The sequence below is a fragment of the Tiliqua scincoides genome, chromosome 5 (assembly GCF_035046505.1).
Source record: "Tiliqua scincoides isolate rTilSci1 chromosome 5, rTilSci1.hap2, whole genome shotgun sequence".
Classification (NCBI taxonomy): Eukaryota; Metazoa; Chordata; class Lepidosauria; order Squamata; family Scincidae; genus Tiliqua; species Tiliqua scincoides.
The window spans coordinates 54,663,702-54,679,743 of record NC_089825.1 but is presented as its reverse complement, the minus strand read 5'-3'; the positions used below and the strand labels follow the sequence as shown (position 1 = coordinate 54,679,743).

The following is a 16,042-nucleotide window of genomic DNA, read 5'->3' as shown; positions in this document are numbered from 1 at the left end:
CAATGTCTTAAAAAGATTCACAGGGTGCATGGGAAGGGATATCAAAACTGTAGTTGCGGGTGGTCACTCCAGGTTTACTCAGATATAATACCTTGGCCTCCTTACAAATGCGCTCTGGTTGTCTATTTTAAACTCTAGTTTAGCAAATTCTGGTTTGGATGAGAACCTTGATTGAAGTTGGTCTGGATGCAGCCCTTGACTATGGTTGGAGTCAGTCAAGGAAGCGTTTGCCCCCAAGAGGGAAGGAACTGAAGAAACCTTTGTTTCTTCCAAGAATGTATTCAAATGTACCCTTCTGTATGTGGAAAGTACCTCCTCCTCCGAGGAGAGCCATACTGTTCTTCATGCATGTGTTGCATGAGAAAAACAAAACTAAATTCAAAGATGTTTCCTTTGTTGTGCATCCAGAAGCACAAAAATGCCATTGCTACCATGTGAATTCCTGCACACATTCTTGTGGGTGCATTTTTGGAGTGGCAGCTTGTGTATACATGTGATTATCCTATTTCAGGTGGCAGCAAAATGTTATCAAAAGGGAGGAGCAATTAAGAAGGAAAAACTGGCCTTGGCGCATGATGCTGTGCTTAAAGTGCAGACAAAGAAAATCAGCCCCAAGTAAGTCCTTTGGAAAAAATTCAGCTTGAGATGCCTGGGTTTTTGTTTAAGAAGGTCTGCCCTGGTTGGAGTTTCTTTGTGCGTGTGTGTGTGTGCGCGCGCGCGCAGTCATTGCCCTTTCTGTCTCCTTTAGGAAGCATGATCCTTCCTATAGGATGCATGTGTCCCTTCAGCATGCTGCTAGTCTCTAACCTCTTGCAAACATGTGACTAAAGGGCCAATCCTAACCAGCTTACCAACACTGATGCAGTCTTGCCAACAGGGCATGCACTGAAGCCTACGGTTTGAGGGCAGTCATGGAGCCCTCCTCAATGTAAGGAAATGTTTCTCCCTTACCTTGGGCCTGCATTGAAGCTGCATCAATGTTGGAAAGTTGGATAGGATTGGGGTCTTAATCTGGATCATGGGAAGAACTGCACGGAGCATTCTTCTCTTTTAGTCACAAAGCTATTGGTTGGCAAAGAAAACAGCAAAGCAGAACTGTGTGGTAATTTTTTTTAATCAAATGATAAATAATGTACATGATTGCATGATTACATTTGTTAAAAATTAGATTGGTATACTAGAAGTCTTGTGGATCTGAGCAGTGCAATCTTGTGCTTCTCAGCGTTCAGGGCTGTAGCAGCACCAAAATGGTGATTGCTGCATCCAGTGGGACAGGGAAGCAGCACCAGATCTCCTCAGGGTAAAGGTACTTGTGTTCCCTTACACTGTGCAGCAGCCAGGCGGCCCCAGTAGGTCTCCTCAGATCTGTGCCTGCTATTGAGCAGACGCAGAATCGAGGAGACCCGTGTCGGGTTTCCTGGCCTGGGAAGGGGGTTAGGATATGGCAACAGAGCCTACCGCTGTCTCCTACCAGTGCCCCACTCCCACCTTCCCCCTGCCCCAACTGACCCCTCTGCCACCTGGTACTTGGTGTGAGCTCCAGATGGCCTGCGAGCAGCATCTGCTTGGTGCTGGCTCAGATTGGACTCGTGTTGAGCCGTCCCTGGTGGTGAATGTTGCATGTGTGCCTCGTGGCATATTTGCTACACTTGATGCCAGCAGAGGGCCAGCACTGGCCCAATAGGATCGGGCCCTTAGTTTGCTAGGAAGGCATTCAAGCTTTTATTTTTATGTCTGTCATATCTTACACTGAAGAGTGAGTAAAGTGACTGATAAGGCTTCCAGGTGAACAGGAAATGAGCAACCAGACGGTAAACTACCCAGTGGAAGAATTTTGATGTGGGAAAGAAGCGAGAGAACTCAAAATTGAGTGGATTTTGTGAGGTGTCAGACTTAATCAGTTGGTGGATACTGATACTTCTGCATTTCCCATGGCTTGTTATAATGGGCGGATTACATAGGTAGGGTTGGCCATTACTGATAAACCATGTAATACAGTCATGACAAACCAGTGTGGACAAGAGAGGGAGACGTGGTTCTTCCTTCTCTCACTTTAAGCTTCCACCAGTCCCCTCTGTGTTTAACCTCTAAGGAGAGGCAACCTCGATCACTGATACAGTTAGTGCATTCTGCTCAGGTGAGACAGCAGGCCATCAACTGCACTGAGTGTTGGCTGCCTATTTTCCTCTAGTCAAAAACAGCAGCATTTATTAAGTACTTCAGATTTGTTTCCAGTCATTAGCTGGGATGAGCAAAATAGGTGACAGCCTGCAGTTCCTATACTGGTATAGGACCCACCAACAAATTTGTCTTACTCAGAACCAGACCCTTTCATCAACAGCTACTTGAACCGAGTTGTACCTTGTTATATAAGGACTTGATTCTGAAGACCGCACATTGGCTCACTGCTGGCAGCATTGTTGTAAACCTGCCATAAGGCATGCATGCAACCATTAGCAGCAACCCAGCACAGGCGCTGGCTCAGCGCAAGTTTGCACTGGGCCAGCACCAGTCAGAGGCTTGTGGACCACCGCCAGGTGCTCCATGCAAAGCACCAGGCAGCAGTGGGGGCGTAGGGGAAGTGGGGAGGAGGCGTTTTGATGTGGGGGAAAACAGGGAGAAGACGTGACGGGGAGGGAGCAGGGCAGGAGGGGGGCCTCACAGCCCTACAGGAGGCGTCTTGACTCTGCACTGGCTAAATAGCTGCCAAAGAGTCCAGTAACCCCACTGTGGGGCTACTTTCCTTACCTGGGGAAAGGAGCTGAATCTCCCCTTCCCCTGAGGAGCTGGTGGTGACTGCCTGGTGCGTTGGGGATCCCATGGCGGCCATTTTTGGCACCGTGGCAGCCCCACGTAGTTCAGGATTGGGCTTTAAGTTATTTATATGTGATCAGTGTTTTGTTTTAATTAATAGAGAAAAGCAAAAGGAGTACATGGATCTAGCTAAAACATACCTGAAATATGATGAACCGAATCTGGCTCTCAAATGCCTCATGAAAGCGAAAGAATACCAACTTTGTGCTCAGCTTTGTGAAAAATTGGGGAAGGTGAATACAACTTCGCTTATTTTTACTTTTTGATTGAAAAGAGAGAGGAATAAAACAAATGCAATACTAGAATTTGGCTACAACGTTCCTGGAATACAATGAAATGCGTCTAGCAGTCACATGTTTCTGCTGATTTATAAAGAGCCCTACTTTAGCAAGCTTAAGAATGTATAACTCAAACAACTGCCTATTTTTAAAGCATAATTTAACATGTTGTTCAAGTTCTTAAGCCACAGATTAACATGCATTGTAGGATCTAGTCCCAATGTTTCACTTTCAGCTGTGGAAAGCATCTTCAGGGGTTGTAAAGAATTTGTATCAAGGATACAAAGGATACAACTCCTTTGACTGATACAAAGGATACAAATCAAGGATACATAGGATACAAATTCTTTACAACCCCTGAAGATGTTTTCCACAGTTGAAAGTGAAATGTTGGGACTAGATGATGATGATGATGATGATAACAGTATTTATATACTGCTTAGATCCTAGATAACACGTTTTAATCTGTGGTTTAAAAACTTGAGCAACATGTTAAATTATGCTTTAAACTCATCCAACCACAAAAGCGTTAGTAGGCTTGTAAAACTGCATATTTTGCCATAAAAATTCTCCATATCACTACCCTTCTATATAGATTGTATTCCCCTCAGGGCAGGGACCTGTTGTCTCATTCTATATAAAGGGATACATGGCTGATGAGAAGGATTATTATTTCACACTACATGAAGCACAGTAATTAGCTGATGTTGAGCAATTGATACTGAGACCTAAGTATCAACCTGGTATTAGCACAATAAAAGCACAGTTTTTTGCAGATCTGTTATTTCAGTCAGCTGCAGTTGTTTAAAGTAATTCACAAAACATTTCAAGATTGTTCCAAGTGCCCCAATGACAATGGTGACCACTTTGGTATGTTTTGTCCATAGCTGTGTGATTTCAAAAGCCTGGTCTCAGTATTTTGTCATTTGTTTCTATTTGTGATATCTCCAGGAATTGCAATATCAACTAACCAGATTTTCTATTATTGTTATATCAGGTGTATTATGTTCAAGGTGTTGGTCCATTTGAATTTTAAAGTTCCACAGGATCTTGACTTGTTCATTCTCCAACATCTTCTCAACCTGATGTTCACAAACATTTTTCAGTGTTGGCAAATTACACTTTTTATATAATGACAGTGGACTAATTTTGCAACTCTGTTGTGCCTGACTTTGTAATCTGTCTGCATAGTTTTACTACATTTGCATATCAGATGAGACAGTCTCATCTTTTTCTTGGCAAAGTCTGCACTTAGGGTTTTCACCTATTTTCTGGATTTTAAACTTCATAGCATTTGTTTGCAGTGCCTGTTCTTGTACAGGCACTTGGGCAGGATGTTCTTGGGCAGGAGGTCTGGTCTAGAGGGTAGAGCCTCCGTCTGCCTGAAGATAACATCCACAAGGTCACCAGTTCGAGGCCACCGGCACCGTGCGACCTTGAAGCAGCTGACAAGCTGAAGCCGAGCTATTCCATCTGCTCTGAGCGTGGGAGGATGGAGGCCAGAATGTGAAGCCAGATCGGAATGAAACACCTGAATGTAGTGGTTCTTGAAAGAAAGAACCTTGTAAAAATCCCTATTTAATAAGGGATTTAATAAGCCTGCCTATGTAAACCGCCTTGAATAAAGTCTTGAATAAAGACCAAGAAAGGCGGTATATAAATACCTGTTATTATTATTATTATTACTACAGCAAAAACCAGACCTTCAGTTTCTTTCTTGATGGTACCCAGTTTCAGCACCCCCAAGCAAGCTGTTATCACTTTTTCCTTTAATATTCTTCAAGTGTTGTCCGTACAATGGTTTATTTTTCCTGCTACTCATATTCAACCTTTTTCAAATTGCTGCTTTTTATATTCAACCTTAGTTTCTGTAGTTTTTAAAAAATTCTCCATTTTTACAACCTTCAATAGTTTTTCTATGTTTTTGTTTACATAATCACTCAGACCTCTTTTTTCTTCCACTACCTGTTGTAGAAGTCCACGACCTCCAATTTTATGTGGTAGATATAATCTGTCTATTTCACTTTTTGGATGTAGTGCACAATGCATGTTCATTAATTTTTGTGTTTTACAATCTAACTTTTCTAATTCACTTTGAGTCCATTCAGTTATTCTGACTGGGTATCTAATTACTGGGCTGGCTTATTTATTACTGGGCTGGCTTATTTATTTATGGCTTTGATGATGATATTTCCACCATTTAACTTTTACTTTAAGATTTTTTGCACTGTTTTTTGATGTATTCTTGCTGTAGTCTAATCTTTCACTTTAGCATTCAGGGTGTTATCTGCTTCTGAGGTTCCTAAATACTTAAAATTTTCAGTATTTGATAATGTTTTCATAATGCATCCATTTTCAAGTTCTAGGTTTCATTTTCAAGTTTCAAGATGCATTCAATTTTCATGCATCTAGGTTCTGTACTTAAAAATAATAATAATACCTGATGCCACAGCAGCATTTGTGCGTGTTTGTGGAGGGGAAAGCATAAAACATTGTATATGACTGATGGGAGATTTAATTTGGGGGCAACTATGGAAGCAGACTAAGAGGGAACTTGTATTAAACTTTGTTACCTATCCCATGTGCTGTTGTGTGTGTGAACCATATAGAGACAGAAACGGGCTCTCTTGTACCATAAAACTTTTTTTAATAGGAATGATTTGCTACATATAGGGCTGCTTCACATTTGTGTGTACCTAATGTATGAATTGACTTAACTGAAATATATTGTGCCTTAAGAACTGATAGTGAGTGATATGGAAGTCTGTGATATTTAGTTTGTGATGGCCCACGGATGAATATAAGTTATCACTTAATATTGCTGACATTGTGATAGAAAATTGACTTGTGAACCAGCCCATAGAGCACCCTATTTTCTGCTGTTGCCAGTAATTGTGCAATTTCAGTGTAAAATAGTAATGCTTCATTATCATACAGGTGAAAGAGGCCGCGTACCTCTACAAAAGAAGCCACTGTTTCAAAGAGGCATCCAGGTGTTTTGAACAGATCCAGGAGTTTGATCTTGCACTTAAAATGTGTTGCCAGGACGAACTTTATGAGGAAGCAGCAAAATCTGTAGAAAGGTATGTCTTTAAAATATATTTAAGAGAAAATATTACTTTCATCTTTTGAAACTTTGCAAACTCCAAGTCTGTTGGTTGAAATATGACATTGGCATGGCGTACTTAAGTGGAAGAAAGCTGAGTATTGAACTTTGAATATTCATGGGCCGTCCAATCCTAACCTGCTTTGGTGCAGGCAAGCCGGTAGGCCCGCCCTGCATCCACAGCAGGGTTGGAGTCAAAAGCAGCTTGACCTGGGGGCAAGGATAATCATGTTCCCTTAACCTGGGTGAAGCCGCAGCAGCTCCAGTGGGGCTTGAATCTGCACCACCTCAAGGGATAGGATCCGGCATAAGTGCTGGATCCTGCCCCTGCCCCCCCCCGCTCACCCGCTGCCCATCAATGGGCCCACTGGCCACCCACCCTCCTCCCAACCCAAAACACTTCCTCGCCAGACCCCCAAGTCCATGCTCTAGACTTCTTGCTCTTCCAGTGGCATGAAAGTGCTTTATGGCAATTTCTCTACACCAGTGGGCTGGCGCAAGGGACTTGTGCTGGCCCAGCCATAGGTTGGGATTGTGTCCTTAAAGTGTTCTCTAGAATGCACACACTTTTTAAAATAGAAAATTAAAAGCGCTATTTTTTAAAAAAAGAATACATAATACTTTTATTTTTTAAATTTGTTTTGCAAAGTCACAAAATACAAAAAACCTTGGGTACAAAATGTTTTCAGTCTTACCTTCTGGATGATAGTTTGTTCAACTTTGAAAAAACAACAACACTGTTTATACTAGATGTGTATAAGGGAAGAGAAGCACCTTAAAGATGAAGCTTCTTTATGAAGGGCAGTAATTCTTATTTCAACAGAAATGTATTTTTAGATGAATGTTGGGATTGATGTTTTTCAGAAGTGCAAGAATTAGGTTAATCTGTGTAATAAAAAAGCAATAAATGACAAAGGGATTTAAATATTGTACAAGAACATAACTATGTTAATGAAATTAAACGCTGGTATAGAATGATGCAACTTTTGTGTGCTCAGATAAAATACATGAATGTTTTGAATTCAGGAGGGCCACTTGTTTCCAGTGGAGGGAGCTATACAGTGACTAGATTCGTTCAATTAAAATGAGCTGAGAAAAAATATAAATGAGGAAACTGCTTTCCAGATACCAAGTCCAGAGTCTTGGATTCATTATGTGTGTGTTGTTGCTACTGAAAATCAGTGGCATAGCTAAGGGGGTGCAGGGGATAGCAAATGCGCTGGGCAGCAGGCTTGGGGGGGGGCAACAATGCACAGCAACACCCTCGCGCGCTACTTCCATCAGGCTGCTGTAGCCCTGCCAGGACGCAGGAGGCTGAGGCAACAGTCGCCCATGCGAAGCCTCCTGCCTGCGCAGCCAAGTGCACCGGTCCCAGAAAACGCAGGCCGGTGAGTGCGGCTGCTGTTGTTGGGCCTACTTCCTCCTCATCAGGGCGGCACCACCATCGCGCCAATGCTCAGAGCCCCAGCAACCAGCTGGGAGTCTCCCTCCACTTGCTTTCCTACCCCAGCTAGCTCGGCTGGGCATCCCCTGCTGCCCAGGGATGCCCCGCCAGGGCACAGCCTCTGGGAAGCCCGGCAGGCTCCTTCATTGCCCCTTGTGCTGCAGCCCAGTGGGTCTGTCAGTGTCCCCCTCTCTCCGACATTCTCTCTCCCTCATGCCTTGCGCCAGAGCTCCTGCAACAGCAGGTGGCTGGCAGCAGCGAAGCCGTGGCTCTCCAGTTGCTGCACAGCACACTGTCTTTCACGCATAGACACACATGCTGCCCCTTTCTCTCTCACACACAGACACATGCCCTCTTCCCCCCCCCCACATACACAGCCACACTCAAACTCTCTCCCCTCACTCACAGACACACCCAGCCTCATCCTATCCACACTTTCCTGGGAGTAAGCCCCATTAATTCAAATGGGACTTATTTCTGGGTAGAAATGGATAGGATTGGCACACAAGACACACACACACGCTGCCCCTTTCTCTCTCACACACAGCCACGTGCCCTCTTCCCCCTTCTCTCACACATGCTGCCCCCCTTTCTCACACACAGACACATGCTCTCTTCTTCCCCCCCACACTCTCGCACTCACACACACAGCAGGGGGGGAGCCTTCACTCATCTTGTCCAGCAGCTGAATGTGTGCCCCCCCCCACAGCCAGCAGCAACCTGCCATCACAAAGAGTACACAGTCTCCCTTTAAGACTACTACTGTGGTTGCACAAGTCACAGGTAAGGCTCAGTTCTCACTACAAATCCAGAGGTTCAGTGAGTCTTGAAAATTAAAGTTGTGGTTGAACTTTCCATTTTTTCCTGCAGCGAATGGCTGCTTGGCTCTAGGGAGAGAAACTGTGCAGGGAAGCAGAGGGATTCTTCCATAACTTATTTTTCATTGGTGATCCCAACATACAACAAACCTTTATTAGGCATATAGTTTTACAACTAATATCTCCAAACAGTCATGTATGAAGGTATATATTAAAAGAGAGATAGGAAATAAAGAGTTAAAACACACCAGTTTGCTTACACAGTTACTCCAAGTTGCTTAGAACCAGCAACTTAGCCCGCTTCAAGTTGCTCACATGTAGAAATTTAGCAACTGGAAGGGTCACAGATTCAAATTCACCTGCCAGCAAAAGTTGTAAAGAGGTGATCTCAGAGAGACCTTTTTTGTTTCCAGATAATGAGGGGAGATACTGGTTCTGAGCACCTGATTAAAAGCACAATGCAGAACAATGTGTGGAAGAGAGTCTACCTCTCTGAGGCCACAATTGCAAAATCTTCTTCCTTCGGGGCATTTCTAAACCTACCAAGTAGGTCATTAGAAGGCAACACAGTTGCATGGGCTAATGTAAAAGCCCTCCTTTCAAAGGGGCACTCTAAGAAGGACAGGTATTTTGGTTGTAGACCAAAGGTATTGTTTAGATGGAAATTTAGGGGTGAACATTTTTTTTGTGCTGCAGCCAAAATCTCTTGCCTTTCTATGTCTATTAGTCTTGTTATCAAGAGCCTGATAGAAGTCTCAAGTGTAGCAGCTCCTTGTAGATCTTCCTCTGAGACCCATTTGTCTAATTTTCTTATTGAATAGAGCTAAGCAAGGAGACAACAGCGAGTCAGTCAATAACCCTTTTAACAATGGATTTTGGTCAGCCCTGAAGCACACTTTGGCCCAGTATTTTAAGAAACTGGACCAAGCTAGAAACTCCAGCCTATATTGGCCTGTCTCCAGGCAAAGTGCCGCAAAGGGAACGCAATGCGGTACACCTAAGATCTTGTATAGAAAATTAGAATGTATCTTTTCAATTGAATCATTTAATGCTGGCATCCAAACAGGAATGCCCATTGGTGATCCCCTTACGTGCAGTGGAGCGATAATGTGATCCCCTGTTTGTGGGCACCTCGCAAACTCTGTAAGACTGCAATCCTGTACACACTTTCCTGGAAGAAAGCCTCATTGAACACAGTGGAACTTACTTCTGAGTAGTAGACAGGACTTACTTCTGAGTAGACATGAATAGGATTGCACTCTAAAAGTGCAACAAGTACTTTCAACAAGTACCTGCTCTTTCAAAATATTAACGAACATTTCTCACGCACTTTAACAAATAAAAAGTCCCAATTCAATTAATTAAATTTTATGTCATTGCAGTTGAGGGGGGCAACAGAATCTGCTTTGCACTGGGCAGCAACTGGGTTAGCTACACCACTGCTGAAAATGGCTTTTTTAATGTGCCTGGCGTTTGACGTGGCAATCCTGTTAAAATGTTTGTCTCAGTAAGTTAAGGGTTAGATTGTCTTCTACTGATTTGACATTTGTTGTTTGTTTCAGGTATGAGAAAATTCTAAGGAAGGAAAGGCAGCTGACCTCAAAGCTTTCCTACACAGCAAGCCAGTTCTATTTGGAAGCTGCTGCCAAATACTGGCGTACAAACAAGATCAGTCAAATGATGCAGATGCTCTCCCATCTTGACACTGAAGACCAGTTAGTGTTCTTGAAAGCACACAAACAGTTTTCTGAAGCAGCTGACCTGTTGAAGAGGGATGGGAGAAATGAGGAAGCTGCAAAGCTGATGAAACAACATGGTTTTGTGCTGGAAGCAGCACAACTCACTAACCAAAAGGATTTCCGAGCATCATGTTTGCTGGCTGCGGCCCGCCTTAACATGGCAGGTTTCTATAAGCTGGAGAACCTCAGGGCAATCTTGAAAGAAGCCGCTGAATTGTATGAAGAAACAAACCAAAAATCTGGTAGTGCAGAGGCCACCTATCTGATGGGCGTTCTTGAAAAAGATTTTAATGTTTTGAAGAAGGCTTTCTATATGTTTTTGGAGGTGAATCACATTGCTGGTGCGGTAGAAGCTCTCTTTCAGGCAACTCACTGTGAAGAAGAAAGTGAGGTTATTTTAAGCGTAACATCAGATGGCATAGAGGCGCTTCTGAATCTGGTCAAAGCTTTCCAAAAGGCATACAGTAATGCTCAGAGAGAAATGGTCAAGTCATGTTTTGAATACTTCGGGATTGTGTTGATAGACACAAAAAATTGTCAGGTCTCCCAGAATGAAGCCGGATGTGATCTAGACTTTTTCTTTGACAATTTAAGCCCAAGAGAGAAGAGAACAAGTGATCAGTTCGTTGTGGGTTTGGAAGAAGTGAAATTTGCACTGAATAAACATTTATTGAATAGGCTTGTTGCCATTACCTGCCATTTGCATCAACTCAGTTTCCCCAATATTTGCCTGAAGTTCCTGGCAGGTTTGAAATGCGAAGACAGAGCCTGTGGAGACTTCCATGGAGTTTTGCCACGTCATGAGATAAAATCTGTATTTCGTTGTAAAATGCATCTGGCTGCAATAAATGGGCTGCTGTTAGAAGCCAAACAAGTGTTCCCAAAAGAGTTACTTCATGAATCTAATGCCATTGATGACATGCTGACTGCTGATAAGTATGCCTTGTGCAAGTCACTTATCGATGTCCTCTTTCCTAAACATTTCCATCTGAGAATGGTGTCTAACAATCCAGTGTCATGTAGACAAATCCTGTGTTGCAGTCACAGAACTTTCAAACTTTGCAGAATGGTGCTGAGGGAATACATCAGATTTCAGTTTAACAACGAGACTGCACGGGGCAGAAGAGAGTCGACGGATCTTTGGCTGAAGACAATACTGGTCTTTTCCTGGACTTGCAGCTATCCTGAAGAGTTTGAGAAGCTTGTTTTCCGAGAAGAAGAAGAGTTTGACCGAGAACTGAAGTTGCTAGGAGGAAGACCCAAAGGTATAGAGGGCAGATACGGCATGCTGATACCTGACAAATACTCAGAGAATGTTGAAAGCACCCACTTGTGTTTCATTCGACTCTTGCAATATTCTCTGGACCAGCTTTATGTTCACAGAAACCTTGAGGAGTGTAAATTTCTTTTTTTCCGGTTCATGAATGTCTTGGTCAAGAAGTGTATCGATCCATTGATCCCAAGCATTGGAAATACAGTGGCTTTGCTGGAATTCCAGTTTATCTTGTATTGCACTGTCCTGATGCGCCTCTGCAAAAACATGACTCTTTGCCTTCCCAAGAGTTACATTGCTCTCCTTCACTACTGGGAGTTTTTATTCCGAAGGGGAGATCAGTACAGAGACATCACCTTTTCTATTATACAAGAGTATAGGCCTGAAGATGTAAGGAGAGCCATAAAGAGATTTAAATTTCATCTCATGTATTTAGCAGATGTTCTGTGTGGATATGAACAATTCAATGTGCTTCTAGATGCTTTTGGTGACCATGATTTCATCACGTCGGGAGAAGCTGAGCGAACTGTGGTACTTTGCTTAGTGATGTTGGTGAATGCAGATCAGGTGCTTAGTTACAAATATAAAGAAATTTTGGCTGTACATTTTCCTACCATTAGAGAAACTCTTCTTGGCATGAGAAAAGAGTGCCCTTCCAAAGTGCCTGAAAGATTGCTTAAGATTGTGGATCTGATGAGTGAGGCGTCTGATGTTAAAACAGTAGTCACAGGCCTCAAGGAACTGTTGTTTTGCCGAGATGAAGAGTATTTAGCTGACTGTTGTTGGAGATGGGATCCTAAAGCAACAAGGAATTATTGGGGTGGGGATAACAAAGGGGTCAGAGGCATTTATTACAAGGATGCAGACTTGGATAGATTTGCATATCTCAATCAGGCTGAATATTTTGAAGATCCGGAAATCGACTTTGAAAATGACATCTACATTGAAGAGAGAAAGGATCCATTAGCCAGTATAGCATCAATAAGGCAACAGAAGCAACAACAGAAAGCTTTTGCCAAGCGGAAGCTGGAACACCTGTTCCTCTTTGTCTACTTCTGGGTTCGGTGGAAAAAAATGTCATGTTCAAAACCGGAACCTGCAGAAGTGGCTTCGGGAATCTTTAAAAGGGCTGATATTGATCAAACACAGTGTGACCTCTGTGGAGTCAAATTTCTCCAAAGATCTGAGACCTTTATCGCTCAGACAGAGGACTCTGAGAAAGAACCCACAGAAGCAACAACACCAACAGAGGCCGATTGGGAAGAGAATGTGGAAAAAAATGAAAATGCTGCTACAGTCATAACTTATGACACTCACATTATCCTGGATGAACATAAAAGGAAATATGTCTCTTATTTGAAGTATTCAGAATTTTTCAGAAACAGAGTTGAACCATTAATACATCATGGCAGGAATATGATAGAAAACATTGCAGAAAACTTTTTACTCAAAAGTCACTTTGCATCCAGCGAACAGTCTAATTTACAGCAAAGGAAAATCCAAGAGGCTATTAAGAAGATTTCTGATGCAGTAGAGGACATCTACAAGAGAAAAGCATGGGCTGATGGTAAGGCATTTTGATTGGTTCCATGTCTTTTATCTCTCCACTCAGGGTGATTCTTTACAAATAAGAAATGACAATGTACCAGGGCTGAAATTGAGAGCCACCAAAGTTATGTAAAAAATGTAGGCATTCTTGCAATAGCTTTGGAGCCTTTTTTGTGCAAATGTGATTCTTGAGCGCAAACATTCTAACAGAATGTTTTAACCTGGCAGTCTCCTATATCCATACAGTAACCACAACTGTGTGTATATTTTATAGTAGTTTTAAATTTGAAACTTCTTTGAAATGTAGCTTACCCAACTCTTCCCCCCAAAGGAAAAAAATAAAAGTCAGGAAGCCATACTCAGTGGCTCCTTTCCCTAAGCAATTCAGGTGTTTTCTCCCCACTACTCTAATTCTCTGCCCCTGTTGCCCGAGTATCTACTGTTACACTATCCTGAGAGTGCTAATTAGCACCTTGGCCATTCCTGTTCCAACCATAGTTCTAATTTGTTGCTTCAATTTCTGTTTTGTTCTAGCTGAAGAAATCCTACTCAAGTTGGCTGGCAAGTTAAGTTCTAATTTAGACAATGCTTCGAAATGGCTGAAAACAACTGAGTTCCATCTACAAAAGGAGGAAGGTATGTTAGCAGTTTTACATAGATCCACATAGAACTTGGTACTAGATGATATCATGTCTGTCAAAGTGAAAACCTTTATTGTTTGGAGATGACCAGTCCCTTGGCCTGCAAGAATATCGTTGTTCTGTATGTCATGCCTGCTCTTTTACTTAGGGCATTGGGGAGCCCCAGAAACCAGCCAGGGGAGCTGTGAATCCTCATCAGTTGTAGCCCTAATGTAGGATTGTAGCCCTAATGGGGAGCTGCATCCAGTGGTCTAGTAGGTCAAGGGAGCCAGTCAAAAATGTTTGGGAACCACTGGCTTAGCATTTAACTAGGGATGCTGAATGCACATTTTGCTTGCAGTTTCAGTGCTGAGACAGGAGTTTTCCCCTTCCAAAATGCTTCCTTGAACTCAGCAGGATAAAAGCTAATGACACCAAAGTCCTTTTATATGGCAAGTTTACATAAGAAACATAAGAAAGAAAAGCAGGCAGGATAAAAGGTTTTCTTTGTTGTTGTTTAGGAAAAAAGAAGGAATTCTTTAATGCTGTGCTTGTACTGGCAAATGTCCTTAGGCCATGTTCATATCAGATGGTGCAACAAATCTAGATTTTTTCTCACAGTGAGGAGGTGAGTGTCCTTGACATGGTTGCTCATCCCACACACTCCTTATCACTAAAGTTCTCTCAGAACTTTGCTCTGAGAGAGCAAGCCAATCCCAGTTCAGTCCTGTTTTGTTCTTGAGAACAGAGTGGCAAAAGAGCATTATTTTTCTACTTTTATTGTACCCTCTGTGATTTTTTTTTGTTTTTCCCCTCCTATTCTATCCCCTGATTTTTAATTATTTTGAAAAGGAAGGGTTTTGAAGCAAAGAACATTCTCCCCCTCCCCCCCGGACAATAGGGGCCAGGCTTGGTTAAAAAAAAAAAAAAGCTGGCGTATATGATGGAAAATGCAATGCCTATGTGGAGAAAATGGTCATGTGAATCCAAACCAACTAGCTTCAGGGGCACAGCTTTGTTAGAAGAAAACTGCTGTTTATTTTTTAGTATACATGCTCTTATCAATTTTTTTTTCCATTTCAACATTTTCTGCCTTTTCTTCCTAAACTAGAGTTTGACCATGACAAAGACTTGGACAGTGATGTAAAAGGTGAAGAGGTGACATTTGAAGAACTCCACTCCAAGAAGTCTTTAAAAAAGAATGGCAGACGTAGAAGAAAATAAGTTTTAAAATGTCAGTATCTGTCTTTTTCCCTGGTTTGGGCTATCTGTTGTTAATCTTTGAAAACTGAGTCCTGAAATCTAAAAACCAAAATTAATGTGAAATGTGCCAGTTAAATGTTTTAATTACCCCTCCCCCCAAAATGGATAGAACATCAATATCCATTTATAGTAAGTAGGGTCAGATGTTAAGGATACACTGAAAGGACTGAAGTCAGATACAGTCAGTTCAGTGATGAGGGATAGTCCAGAACTATACATTTAGCAAACATTTCCAAGTCTCTGCTGAATCGCTGCAGCAGGCAGAAGTTGATGTGATTCGAAGGAGTTTAGCTGTGGTAGGGATATCTGCTACATTCTCCATCCCCTCTAATGTTCTGGACAAATATATGCTGCATTATTGTGGGGGGGGGGAGAACCATCCTATCGCAGCTGGTACTTATCCACTTAAAGTTTCACCTTTCCCCTGCTGCTTTCTATGCAGGGCTTAGATCTGTGTTTAAAAGCCAGAGCAAACGTAACTGAGGGTGAGCAGGAAGATCAATCCCCTTCCATTTTCACCATCTCTGCTTTCATTGTTTACTTTTTTGTAGTATGTATCTCAATCTGCAGGTTGGGCTAGGAGCAAAGAAGAAGTGTGTTCTTTGAAAAGTATACCATTTTATTCTTACAGGACACTGAGCAAATCGTTTATGTAGGTGAAAAGCCATGGCGAACCTGTGAGGCTTGAACCATGTCCTTTTCTGGGGCTTTCTCAAAAACAAAGGGGGGGCAACATTTGCCTTTTTCCTCCTAATTTGTTTTCATACCAGCTGTTCTTTACATGCATCAATATACATACAAAAAAGATTCTTTAGGGTTTCATTGTGGTTTTATATACATTTTTAAATTGAAAAATTTTATAAGTTTGAATTGCCAAATATAAAATATATTGTATTACTTTTAAAAGAAATTAAAAAATTGTTTTATAACCTGTTTCTGCTCCTTCCTTCTTTCCTTCCTTCCTTCCAGTATAGATGGAAGTTCCGCTTAAGACCAATGTGCTTCACATTCATCATTATTCTGTCTTTGCAACAAACCTGTAAAGCAGGCCACTAGTGGTCTCCTTAATAATAATAATAATAATAAATAATTAACTGGGTATTTATATACCGCCTTTCTGGTCATTGGATTACTCCTCT

At 42.1% G+C, this 16,042-nt stretch overlaps 1 protein-coding gene across 2 annotated transcripts in view; it reads left to right on the top strand.

The window, feature by feature from the left end:
* TRANK1 (tetratricopeptide repeat and ankyrin repeat containing 1) overlaps window positions 1-15,774 on the top strand; it is a 60,565-nt gene extending 44,791 nt beyond the window's left edge. For both annotated transcript variants that reach the window (XM_066628191.1, XM_066628192.1), the window contains 6 exons: window positions 512-615; window positions 2,915-3,047; window positions 6,030-6,175; window positions 10,023-13,039; window positions 13,555-13,656; window positions 14,752-15,774. In XM_066628191.1, the coding sequence (XP_066484288.1) occupies window positions 512-615; window positions 2,915-3,047; window positions 6,030-6,175; window positions 10,023-13,039; window positions 13,555-13,656; window positions 14,752-14,864 (3,615 nt within the window). In that variant the 3' untranslated portion in view covers window positions 14,865-15,774. The remainder of the gene's footprint in view (window positions 1-511; window positions 616-2,914; window positions 3,048-6,029; window positions 6,176-10,022; window positions 13,040-13,554; window positions 13,657-14,751) is intronic.
* The last annotated feature ends 268 nt before the right edge of the window (window positions 15,775-16,042 follow it).